At 54.6% G+C, this 13,097-nt stretch overlaps 1 protein-coding gene across 1 annotated transcript in view; it reads right to left on the reverse strand.

Annotated features, from left to right (window-relative positions):
- Positions 1 to 13,097, reverse strand: part of DRAXIN (dorsal inhibitory axon guidance protein) — a 27,298-nt gene continuing 14,201 nt past the window's right edge. Inside the window, exons 3-7 of the mRNA XM_032361714.1 lie at positions 12,015 to 12,205; positions 10,551 to 10,662; positions 10,068 to 10,157; positions 8,399 to 8,488; positions 1 to 4,439 (exon numbers count right to left, since the gene is read on the reverse strand). Of these exons, the coding sequence (XP_032217605.1) occupies positions 4,327 to 4,439; positions 8,399 to 8,488; positions 10,068 to 10,157; positions 10,551 to 10,662; positions 12,015 to 12,205 (596 nt within the window). The 3' untranslated portion in view covers positions 1 to 4,326. The remainder of the gene's footprint in view (positions 4,440 to 8,398; positions 8,489 to 10,067; positions 10,158 to 10,550; positions 10,663 to 12,014; positions 12,206 to 13,097) is intronic.

The raw sequence follows: 13,097 nt of genomic DNA on the forward strand, positions 1-13,097 counted from the left end.
TTAACCATCAGCTCTTTATTTACAGCTCAAGAGAACACATGCAACACGCCGTCACAGGACTACAAGGGCATAGCACCCCCCTCCCCCTGCTGCCCCACACTTTATAGAAAAAGTTCCCAAGAGTCAGAAAACCCAATGACTGCGGTGAGGCCAGTCCAGGGGCTCCACCTGATTTCCCCTGAAAACAGACCACTTCCAGCCCAGGGGGCAAGGTCCTAGAGCCTGGGAGTCGGTCACTGCTGGTTATTAACCAGGCAAACTCGATCTCAGATTTGCCAACTCACACCTGAAGGTAAAGTCCCTGACGATCCAACTTTTCTGTTTCCTCTTAGGAATCCTAGACCTGGGTCTCTCAAACTTGATTGTGCCCAAGAACGGCCTGGGGACTCGGTAAAATGCAGGTGGCTGCACCCCACATTCTGGTTCAGCAGATCGGGGTCGGGGCCTGGGACCTGGCACTCCTGCTGAATTCCCCAGTGACGCCCTCTCTGCTGCTGGTCCAGGAGCACACTCTGTGGGAAGAGGGACTAGGAAGCCTTGTGCACCCAGAAGAAACTGGATCAGACTATCTGTCCTGACTTAGAATTCAGAAAACACGCTCCCTGCAATGAAATTCCTTGGTTTTTCAAATCAATTCCTGCTGCCCCCTCCCTGACACACACACACACACACACACACACACACACACACACACACAGGCACACATGCACTCCTGTCCCCCGTGAGAGGAAAGGTCCCCCCAGAGGTGATGGTGCCAGGCCCACAAAGTCCTACATGGTTTGCTTTCCTGGCTCCTTCAGTGTCCCTCCCAGCCCCCACTTTCCCCGCTGTTCTGTTGTCTTATAAACATGTTCCTTGCAGTTCTGACTCTCCTGCTGCAAGACAGACCCCATCCCAGGGAGCTGGGCGCCCACCCTCTCAAGAGTAGATTTGATTGGGTGGGGTGAATATGGCTTCGAGCAAGGATCCATCTCAGCGGTGGAAGGGGGTCGTGGCTTTGGGATTTGACTTGTGGTTCCGTCACCCCTCAAGGGGCAAGCAAAGCTGTCACTTTCCCATGAAGCTCGGCTCTCATGTCCTGTGCCCCTCAGCCCGTTCCCAGCAGGCTTGGGAGCGGCTCTTGACATGGCCGGACCAATCCCAAAAAGGAGTCCCGTGGGAACCAAGCAAAACTCTGGGGAATGGTGTGCGACTCCGCAGAAGGAATGCAGGAGGACACAGGCCGCCTGCGAGCAGCTACTGGTTTCCACTTGGTCTCCTGCTCAGCTCTCCCTCTGGTAGTATTTTTTTGAAACTCATGAATCCCACCCCAGACCAAGGCCACTTACCCCTCCTCCTGCTCTGCCTCCGCGCTCCGGATCTGAACCTGCTGCCTTGGGCTGAGCCCAGAACAGTTTTCCAAACTTCTCTGATCCCAGAACTCCACTCTCTCTTTTCTAAAGGAGCATCTCCTGGCCCCAGGGTTTCTGGGAATGGAGCCTAAACCGTGACTTTGATGGATCATTGTCACAGAACAGACCACCTACTAAAATTATCCTAGAAAACAAATCAGCCAACACTGGGAGCTTATTCTGTGCCTGGCATTGTTCTAAACATGCTATGAGGATTTTATCTTTACTTCTCACAACATCCCTATGACAGGAGAGTCATTATTCCCATTTTACAGATGAAGAAATTTAAAAAAAGTAACTTGCCTAAGGCCGCCACGGTGGTGAGAGGTGGAACAGGCAGTTTGGCACCAGTGGCATTCCCATGGTCGGAGCACGAGGGCAGAGTTCATGCCCAGCTGTACATTGGAGTCGTCTGGGGGGGGGCCTTGAACACACACGATGCCCAGACACAACCCAGAACAATGAAACCATCACCTCTACCTGGGCCATCATCAGTACCTTTGAAAGTTCCCTAAATTATTCTAACGTGCAGCCAGGTTTGAACCCAGTGGGCTAGAGCAGGAATCTGGAAACTATGGCCCATGGGTCAAATCCAAACCGCCACCCGTTTTGGGGTAATCTGCAAGTTAAGAGAGGTTTTTACGTTTAGAAATGGGTTTTCAAACACCGAGATGTGAACGTGATACGAAATTCACAGCTGAGCCTCCATCAGTAGTTTTATGAGAACACAGCCGAAATCATTTACCCGCCCTTTACGGTAAAAGTTTGCTGAATCCTGGATTGGGGGGTATTGATTTCCCTACTAGCCAAGGAAATCTAAGACAGAATTAAGGCAGAACTTCCGGGCAGAGAGGTTTGTTAAACACTGGGGGGAGGGGGGCTTTGGGATCCCCAGCTCTGGGGTTAGGAGCCTTTGTGACCACCCACCTTTGCGACCTCAAAATGAAGGTGGCTGGGACAAAGAGCTAGGCCCTGAAGGTCCAAACGTGGAACTCCCCTGCTAGACAGGGATCATTTCATGGGGCCTTTCAGCTTTGTCTTGACCTTCTGTGCTTTCCACGGCTGTGGCCCTAGGGCCATCTGAGCTGCTACCCCCCAGACTTAAGCAATGCTTTGTTTCCTGCCTGCAGCCTACTCCACTTAGGGTTCTAGCACAATCTCCAATCAGCCACCCCCAGTGAAAAACACGGCGTGGGTGTTTTCTGGTACAGTCTTAGACAAAACTGCTGGGGGGGTTGATTTCCAAACAGCCGGCTTTGATCTCTTCCATTCCTTGCCCCACCTTCACCCCTAAGATTCCTTTGCGCATAGAACTTGACTAAGGAGACATGAGCAAGGATATTTCGTTTCTCTTTGATCTGTGTGCTTTGCTTGGTGCCAGACCCCTGACCCTGACTGAGTTTCCCAATGGAGTAAACAGCCCTGGCATCGCGGGTGTGGTCCCCCCGGCAGGCGTCCAGGCCAGCGAGGAATTTGGATGGGGAAGGCTTTTGTTGTTTGCAACCTGGTTTGCCCTGGACCAGAGGGCTGACCAGGAGTGAGGTGCCAGGAGGGGTGGGTGGCTGGGTTTAAGTGGCTCCTGAAGTGGCCCTTAGAGCCCGATCTGCTGGGGCAGATGTTCTGGATGGGCATCGTGGGTGGGTCTAGCTTGTGGGGGCCAGTTAGTTTCAGACAACACCTGAACCTCAGAGGTGCGCCAGTGCGTCAGGAGGCTCTGCTGCAGAAGTGTGGGATGGGGTGGGGGGTGGTCTAGAGACGGTCTGTGGGAGGCCTGGAAGCCACTAAGGCAGTATGCAAAGTGGGCGCATATGCACAATGCGTGTATTTTTTGAGCCCACATCAGCATTCGATTCTCGAAGGGCATGAACTACAGAAACTAAGGAAGCGATTGGGGTAATGTCAAAGTGCGTGTCCTGGGACTGAGTGAGCAGAGCCACCGAAGTAGAAGGAACAGCACTGTCGCTTCTTCCAAACACATCGCGTCTCATTTTACCAGCTCCCAGAGGGCAGCGGCCAGTCTTCCCAAATCATGCCTTCCCAGCAAGCAGGGGCTTAATGCACGCTTTGTTTGTAAAGATGATACAACTTTGTCCAGGAAGGGAAGGAAACAGCCCGTAACTGCAGATCTCACCACCGCGAAGGGAACTCCCAGGGAACGTTTCTCTCTCACTGAAGGCCATGGAGAACCTGGAATAAGTCTATGGTTGTGGAGAGGCAAGGATTTGGGCCCCGGAACCCTACAGGTGCAGCATTTACTCCCTAGGACCTGGGTGCTCTCAGGGGGCTTCCCTAGCGGCAGCATGCCCCCAAGAGCTTGTTAGAAATACAGAAGCGACCCCACCAGACTCTGCATTCTAGCCAGATCCCAAGGATTCTCACACGGGTTTAGGTTTGAGGAGCATCCATCTGGGACCCTGGACAAGTCCTAACCAACTCTGCCTCGGTTTCCTCACTGGTAAAAGGGTAGTAATGCATCCTTTGAAAGGTCACTGTGGTAACTAAATGAGATAACGCATGGCACGCATTTAGCACAGCGCCTGGTACATACAGGTGCTCCCCACGCATTTCCTGGGATTCTCTGTCTCTCTGCGGCAGTTTGCCTTCCAAGGCGCTCAGAAGTCTCTTCGTTCTTGGACTTGAAGCGGTTGCAGTGCGGAGGTTGGGCAGTAGAGGGCGCTCTGGACATTGCCATCCGCGGAGCACCGGGCCACCGGGAGGCGCAGGCGGTGCGGGTCCTCCGGGGCGGGGAGGTGGGCGCAGGTGTGCGGCAGTTCGGCGCCCGGGGCTCCCCTCCCGGGGTGAGGGTCCCGAGCTCGAGCCTGCAGCCTCGGTCATCCGGTGCCCCACCTGATCTCCCACTGCTAGTTCTAAACAAATCGCCCGGCTTCTCCGAACCTCCGCGCGGCCGGTGGGGAGGCGCCTCCCCGCAGAGCCGCTAGACGTTGATGAAGGATCCCTGGTCGCCGTTGGCCGTCTCGGGCTCCACGCAGCGCCCCTTCCTCCGCGTGACCCTGCGGTTCCTGTGGAATTTGGCGTAGCAGCGCAACCCTGAGCGGAGAGAGGCCAGGGGGTCAGGAGTGCCCACCGCCAGGGCCCTCCTCCCCTTCCTTCCTTGAGCTCTCTGGGACCCTGTGCACCCTCTCACCACCACCCTACGCTGCCCTGCAACCCACCCAGCGCAGCCTGAATGGGCTTCAAAAAGGCGATCGTTGGGGGAGAAGGGAGGGATGGACAGACGGAGCCCAGGGGCTGTTCAGGGCCCCCAGACTACTCTGTGTGATGCTGTTAATGGTGGATACCTGTTACCATGCATTTATCAGAACCCGCGGAATGCATAGGGCAGAGAGCGAATGCGAATGCAGATTAGGGACTTCGTCAACGTTGGTTCCTCCATTGTAAAAACCGAACCAAATAGTGCAAGTAATAGCAGAGGAACCGTGCAGGGGAAGAGGGTATATGAGAGCAGTGTTTTCTATGCCACATTTCTGTAAACCCGACACTGCTTTAAAAAAAAAAAAAAAAAAAAAAAAAGTCTCCTAAAAAAAACTTGTAAAGGAATGCAGATTCTGCTCTCCCTATAAAACCTGTGGCTCCCCCTTGTACTCAAAAGGAAATCCAAACTTCCTACTCTGGCTTCCAAGACCCCCTAGGACCTGGACCTGCCTCCTGTCTGCCCTCTTCACTTCCCACTCGCCTCTTCATGAGCTCCAGCCACACTCAGTCTTCTTGCTTTTCCTCAATCCCCAGCCATGTTCTGCCTCAGGGCCTTTGCACTTGCTTTTCTCTCAGCCAAACTCTCTTCCCCAAGCTCTTTGCATCGCTGGCTCCTTTGTGGCCTTCAGGACTCAAAGACCCTCCCTCCCTGACCACTCAAACGAAAGTCAGTGTGGCCCTTGTGGCCTACCAGCGGGTGGGTTTCAGAGCTGAAGCTCTCTCTGTCATGACCACAGGCATCCCCTGAGATACATGGGTGGATGTATTTTTCATTTGAGGCCTCAGAAGGCCACCTCCTCTTGGTGGTGGGGGCAAGAGATGTGAGTGTGGCCTGAGCAATCCCTACAGTTCGGGTTAGGAGTTGGTCCCAGGGTCCCAGGAAGACGGGACATTGCTGCTTGAAGATTCACTTATGTCGCTACCAAGAGAATAAAGGAAATGCTGTGAAGTTTGTGTTTAGGGGCCTAGAATTTACAACTGGGTCACTGGGCATCCAGTCCTAAGGTCACACAAGTGACACTTGGAAAGGGGCAGGGGGTTCATGAGCAGGAGCGCCTGGTTCCTGCAGAAGCCCTTCCAGAAGCCTCTACAACCCAGGCTGGCCTTGACTGCCAGACTTCAGCCCTGGGCCCTCAGGAGTCCTCAGGACTCTTGCTCCTCCTGAGGGTTCCTGGCATCACCTAGATCCCTCCAATGTGGCATCTCGGTGACCAACGTCCTCCTGGACCAGCTTTAAGGAGCTGCCTGAGTTATCATTCCCATTCTTCTTCCTCTTCTTCTTCTTCCTTTTTTTTTTTTTTTAATGGAGCCTGAGTCTCCAGGGAGGAGGCCACAGTTTCCTCCAGGATCGGGGACAGCCAGAGGGATCAGAGGAAATGAGCAGATGTGGCTTTGGCGCAGATATATGTTTTGGGTGCCTGGAAAGCTGCCCCCTCCCACCCAATGTCCAGGGGAGGAGAGAGGAAGGATTCCTGGACTCAGCAGGGCCACACCCGCCTCCTCTGGGCACCAGGGTTGGACCTGGAGGCCAAGGACTGTGGTTGGGCCTCAGCACGGTTCTGGCCCCTGTGGACGAGTGTGCCCTCTGGCCCACTCCACACCCCAGTCTCCCACTCTGTAAAGTGGGGCCCCAACCGTGCGCACAGGTAACAGAAGGTCGTTTTCCAGCATCTCCCGCCCCTCTCAACCCTGCCCACTTCCATCCACTCCTGCCCCCCAGAGTCCTGCAGCTGGACCACGTCACTCTCCAGTTTAAAACCTGCCTGTGACTTCCAATTATAAATCAAACAAAGCTGACAGGGAGGATCACACAGGGAGGATCCTGTGTGATCCTCCCTGCCAGCTTCTCCCCACCAGCCCTGAGGCCACCTTCTTTGCTGGCCACTGTGTGCCAGGCCCACTTAAACACGCCAGCCCTATTCCTGCCCGAGCTCTGGGCCTCTGCACTGCTTCTTGCCCAGGGCTCTCCCTCCTTCTCCGCAGCCCTATCCTCAGCTGGCTGGTTCTGCTGCCCTTCCTGTCCAGTCCAGTCTTTCTAAAACAACCCTGATTTCTCATCAGACTGCCCTGATTTTCGGTACAGCCCTTATTTCTTTCTAAAGACATATCACCTCCGGGGCGCCTGGGTGGCTCAGTGGGTTAAAGCCTCTGCCTTTGGCTCAGGTCATGATCTCAGGGTCCTGGGATGGAGCCTCAGGTCTGGCTCTCTGCTCAGCAGGAAGCCTGCTTCACTTCCTCTCTCTCTGCCTGCCTCTCTGCCTACTTGTGATCTCTGTCAAATAAATTAATAAAAATAATTTTTAAAAAAGACATCTCATCTCCTGATTTGCTTACTATCTGCACATCTCACTCGAATGGAATCCAGGGTGGGGGGCGGTTTGCCTGTTCCCTTTGCCACTGAATCTCCAGTCTCCAGAACAGTACCAGACACATCGTGATCACTCAGTAAATATTTCTTGACTGACTAGGCTCAAATGACTTTACTGCTTTCACAGCAGATAATTTTTGAGGCTCTTAGGAGCAAAAACAGGGCCCGTATCTTAGGATGGCTAATAGAAGGACCAAGACCAAATTCTCCAACTCAGGATGTGTAAGAAACCAATTAGCTACTGAATGATATTGAGTAATTACTGTTCGTGGGTGTTGGCTTGTTTTCCTTGAGAGAGAGACTGTGTGTGCGAGCAGCGGGGAGGGGCAAGGAAGGGGGAGGAGAGAGAGAATCCTAAGCAGACTCCACACTCAGCACGGAGTCCAACACAGAGTTCGATCCCCCGACCCTGAGAGCACGACCTGAGCTGAAATCAAGAGTCGGACGCTGAGCCGACTGAGCCACCCAGGCGACCGGTATTTTATTTTTCAAAGAGTACTTATCTTTTAGAGATATATACTGAAATATTCACAGATGAATGATTGGCCAACTTCCCAGAGTTGCTTCAAAATCATACTGGAATGGGGAACTGAGTAGGGGAGAGGCGGCCCAGACTGGCAGTGAGCTGGTATGTATTGAAACTGAATGATGGGAAATGGGGGCTTCTTATTTCAAACATGAATATCTGAAGTTTTTCGGAATATAAAATTAAAAGTATTCCCCAACTTTTCTAGCTGTGTGAGTATGGGCAAGTCGCTTAACCTCTCTGTGCCTCAGTGCGTCCAGGTATGAAATGGGGGTGATAAGAACTCCTTTCTCAGGATGGTGGTGAAGATTGTTGGAGATAAGAGGAGTGAAGTGCCGGGCACAGAGCCTGGCACGCTGGGCCACACCTGGGCAGGAGGACATGCCCGCCGCAGGTGGGAGGTCAGAAGAGTTAAGGATGGAGACAGCCAAGTGCATCCCCCCTGCAACCCCTGCCTCCCGGCCATGAGCGGGCTGGGATAGCCTCGCCCCTCATTCTCACACTTGGAATGCCTCCCCTGGGGTAGAAGTCTGGGGTACCAGCCCTCTCAGATTTGGTCTTATTTAAAGAGATGTGCTCCTCTTCTCCCTTCCCCCACCCCAGATCCCAGGAGAGTGTGCCAGCTTGTATTTCAAGAGGTGAGAAAAGCAAATCTGAGAAACGATGCCAGGAATCGAGACTAAATGAGTTCACAGATTGGAAGGCACCGAGCAAAGCTGTTCTCGCTCGCGTTTGCAGCTCCCGAGGGATCCTGCCACCCTCTCCTCTGCCGTCGGCCCCTGGGCCCACCCTCCACTGGGACGTCTTGGCCTCCTTTCCGTGCAGACCCAGCGTGGAGGAGCAGGGGCTTACTGGCTCTGGAGCTCGGGGGGACCCCCTCCCCGGAGAGGGTGGGCTTACCTTCCATGCACATGCAGTCATCAAAGCATTTGTTGTTAAGGCCACGGTTGTGGGGCGTGCAGAGATGCTCTCGCAGCTCACAGCAGGTGCCTGTCCACACAGCAAGCACACGGTCAGGCTCAGCCGGCTGCCCGGACCCTCCCACCGACGTGCGCACAGTCCCGCCGGACAGGAGATCCATCATCTCTGTGCCGGGGCCGTGGCCTGGCAGGGTGGGCCATCTGGTGCCCAAGGCTCCCTACTGCGACCACTGATGGATATCATGGCCAGGGCCTCCCCGCCCCGGGGACCGGTGGCAGAGACCCCAGCTGCCCCAGATGGGCAACTGATAGATCATGGCGGAGCGAAGGCAGCGTGGGCTGCCCTCCCAGGGAGAGGGGGCAGAGCAGCGTGTGTGTGTGTGTGTGTGTGTGTGTGTGTGTAAGTAATCAGCTTGGAGCTGGGAGGGGCCTTGGGGATCATTGCTGCCAGCATCTTCTTTGACAGATGGGGAAACTGAAAGCCCAGGGGAGCAGCAGGAGGGCCCAAAGGATGCCCCAGGGAGGCTTGAGGACGGGGTTTCCCCCACTCAGACCCGGCCAGCTCCTAGGGTGATTGCCCAGTTGGCCCAAACTCAAGCCTTTTCTTTCTGCTCAGGGTGAAAACGATGGCTTGGAGAGGAAGCAGCCTGTCCGGGAGCTGGTAGTCTGCCTTAAACAGTGCGAAATTGCTTCTTTGGTTGCTGTTCTGTGGAATATCCCGGCCGCTGAATTAAACACTATGGTACTGTGGAAGTGGGCCGCTTGGGTCTCCCGCACCAACCCCCTCTGCCGCAGCCCTGTGCTGTCCGGAGGTGAGGACAGCAGTGAGCTGGTGGCTTCCAGCTGTTAGTACCTTTAGGGCTGGGCCGATGGCACCCTGGTTCCCCAGCAGCCCAACCCCCCTAGCAAGGGGACCAAGGCCTGGCCAGTCCTGCCCAGTGTGAACTCCATCAGCAGGCCACCCTGCTCCGGAGCTCCCCGCTCGGGCTGGCTGAGATTGCACCCCAGGTTTCTGGGTCCATTCCTGCTTCCTCCCCACTTTTGCCATTCACAGGCTTTCCCTCTTCCCCCAGAATAAACCTTCTGCCCTTGGACTCCCACCTCGGTCTCCACTTCCCGGGGGTCCAAACTGACCCAACAAGGGCCAGCAGTTTAAGACATTAGTCCCAACGTCAGGCCCCTTGTTTATAGACTGTATGATGGGCACAGCTGCTCTACAGGTGATGATAGCACCCCCCCCCAGCCCCCTACGAGGCCGCGCAGCGTCATAAGAGGACAAGGACAGAATTAAGTCCAAACAGGTTAAGAGGAAGAAGTCGAGGGAGGGCTGATCCTGACTTGAGACAGCATGGGGCTAGGGTGGAGAATCACACAGACCCACGTTTGAGTTACCTCCTTGCTGTGTGACCTCAGCCAAGACACTTAGGCTCTCTGAGGCTTGGTTTCCTTACCTGAACCCTGGGGATGAGAGGTGCCCTTTCTCTGGGTTGCTGTGAAGATTTACTACAGTATAACAGCAAGTCTCAGTAGAGGGGTAGCCGTGATTATTATCACTTGTCCTCCCCCAAAGGCCCTCTCCCCTGTGCAGGCTCTTCCCCCCACCCCCCTGCACCAGCCTCCTGTCCTGATCCTGGGTGCTGCTTGGGTACCTGGCAGGCAATCTTGGTGATGGTCGCATGGTTCCCCTTCAGCGGGTGATGTCTCATTACCGTCGCTGGAGAATTTACCTCGGTGTTTCTCTGGGGACAAGAAGATGTGTCATCAGAAGCTGACGCCCAGCAGAGCAGAGGGACTGAGCACGGGGGCTCATACGGCCACTCGCGCTGTGTGCTGTGGATGAGACTCTCTACCTCTCTCTCTGCCTTAGTCTTCTCCTCTCTAAAATGGGATCAACAGCAGGATAGACCCAACAGATCGTTTTTCAGGGTAAAATGAGTTGGTAGAGGAAAACATTTGGCCCTCGATCAGCACTTGAGAATGGCATTGGCGTCCTGGGTGTCAGTTCCGGGTTAGACTCCATGCCTTTCTACTCTGGACATCTGTAGGTCAGGCTGGGCTCACTGGTCTCCCCCCGCCCCCCACCACAACAGAAGGGAGCCCAGGCATGGGGGTGGCAGGGGAGGTGGACATACCTTTCTTCTTAGCCGAGGGCCAGACTTCAGGTTTTAAGTCTTCATAATCGGTCCAGTCGAACAAGGCCATGTCCAGCGTGGGCATCACCTCCCCATCAGGCCTGGGCTGAGCCTGCAGAAGGGGCATGAAGAGGAATGAGGTTGGAGTTCCCAACCGGTGGGGAGAGGAAATGTGGGACCCGGATCCAGAGGGCAAAGGAGGGACTCCTCAGGGGTTGGGGGGGTTGGATGAAGCCAAGCCGCTCACTTCCCTGCGGTCCCTTCTCTCCCCTGCAAAATTACTAGCTTTCTGTGGCACCGCGAGACCACAGCTCAGCTGGACTCACAGCCCTGGCCAGAGGTCTCGGGGCCGGATCAGCATATGATAGGACATGGGCAATAAAGGCATCTTCTAGGGCAGGGTTCTCAACCGAGTGGCTTCTGGGGGGGCCTTGGACAGCATGAGACACCGTGTATTCCTTGGAGATGGTCCCCAGCTTTTATCAGACACAGGCGGGGCCTGGGTGTGGGGTAACTGGCTGGCTCGGTCAGTGGAGCATGTGACTCTTGATCTCGGGGTTGTAAGTTCAAGCCCCACATTGGGTGTAGGGATGACTTAGAAAAAAAAAAAATCTCAAGGGGGGAATAAGACCCCAAAGGGAGTAAGAATGACCTGCAGCTTAAAAAGTCTGACTTCTTCTATACATACACTTTATTGATCTGCAATAATTTTATTTGGAAAAAATTCAAAGCTGCAAAAGGGGTCCAAGAAGGATGCACCTCTTGTTAATTTTTCATTTATTCATTTGAGAGAGAAAGAGCGCGTGCACAGGAGCAGGAGGCAGGGGCGGAGGGAGCGGTAGAAACAAGATCCCCGCTGAGCAGGGAGCCCAATGTAGGGCTCGATCCCCGGACCCTGGGATCAGGACCTGAGCAGAAAGCAGGTGCTTTACCGACTGAGCCACCCAGGCGTCCCGGGGACGTGGCTTTTTTTTTTTTTTTTTTTTTAAAGATTTTATTTTATTTATTTGACAGAGAGAGATCACAAATAGGTAGAGAGGCAGGCAGAAAGAGGACGTAAGCAGGTTCCCCGCCAAGCAGACAGCCTGATGCGGGGCTTGATCTCAGGACCCTGAAATCATGACCTGAGCCGAAGGCAGAGGCTTAACCCACTGAAGCCCCCAGGAGCCCCCCAGAGGCATGGTTCTAAAAATTCTTCTTCTCTGGACTGTTGGGTCTGTATGAAATTTTTCCCAAGGTCCTGGCTCTTTTCCCTGGAGAGCCACTGTGCAGAGAGGGTCCTTGCCTCCCTGCTGCCCCTGGAGTGAGCCCCTAGGACCCCATTCTCCTGGACAGTGTCTGTTGGGGTGCACCCGACCTGGACGGGCATCAAGAGACCTGGTTCGGTGGCCTCAACCAAGTCCCTCCCACCCCCTGGCCTCAGTCTCCCTGCATATACTCCGAGGTTGTTCTGGGGCCCCTTACCTGGGGCCACAGAGATGTGACAGGCAGGATCAGGGACTCTTCTGTGGCGGGTGCTGCCTCAAAGGTGGTTAGGTAGAGGTTGGTGGGGGCCAGGCCGGTGGAGGACTCCTCCATCGTGGCATCCAGCGCCTGGTCTTTGGGGGGCTCTGCCTTCTTCATCAGGGAGCTAGGACCTCGGACCACGGCTCGGCCTGAGACACGGAGGGGGACACACAGGGGCTTTATCTGCTCACCGTCCTGGGTCAGCCCACAGCAAAACTCACGTTTCCAACGCCAAGCAAGGAGGTGGCAGGGACCATGGGACAAGCCATTGGCTCAGCCAATATTCCTGCTGTTCCCCTTCCTGGGGGGGTAGAAATGGGGGACTCGGGGTGGCAGGAAAGAGGAGGGAGGGCACGTCTTCAATGAACTTGTGGTGTGGCTGAGGGGACAGCCCAAGGATTCTCTCTAGAGCAATGTTCTCGCAAGTTCAAGTCCAGGTTGGTGGGTGCAGCCAGGGGTGCAACAAATGGAAACTAGTGGGACTAACCACAGGAGGCTTCCTGGCAGAGGTGAAGTCTGAGGAGGGGCGTAACGTGATGAGGCTAAGAGGCATTGCCGTAGGGGAGAAGACTGAGAAGGTAAGAGCTGCAGCTTCTCATGTATAAATGAGTCTTCCTATGTGGTGGTAATCATCCCCCTGTTTATTAAGTACCTGCTGTGTACTGGGTCCTTGTCACATGCTGGGTCCTGCCCTACAAGCATTATTTCATCTAACCATCGTAGGAACTCTTAGGACATGGGTGCTCCTTCAGTTTCATCTACAGGGGAGGAAACTAAAGCACAGAGAGGTTAGGCAACTTGCCTCGGGACACACAGCTAGCAGACAACAGAGCCTGGATTCAAACCCAGGTCCATCTGAGTGCAAAGCCAATGCTTTTTAACAACTAATGCTGCCTTCCAAGACCCATGGTCGTTGGGGTAGGTTAAGTGTGAGGGCGACAGAGTGTGCAGGGTTGGGGTGATCAGAACAAAGAGACTTTGAGAGAAGCTGGGGGACCTGGGCTCATCCTTGCCTCCCTTACTCAGGCAAGATCTGACTTT

This window comes from Mustela erminea, chromosome 10 (assembly GCF_009829155.1).
Source record: "Mustela erminea isolate mMusErm1 chromosome 10, mMusErm1.Pri, whole genome shotgun sequence".
NCBI classification, from domain to species: domain Eukaryota; kingdom Metazoa; phylum Chordata; class Mammalia; order Carnivora; family Mustelidae; genus Mustela; species Mustela erminea.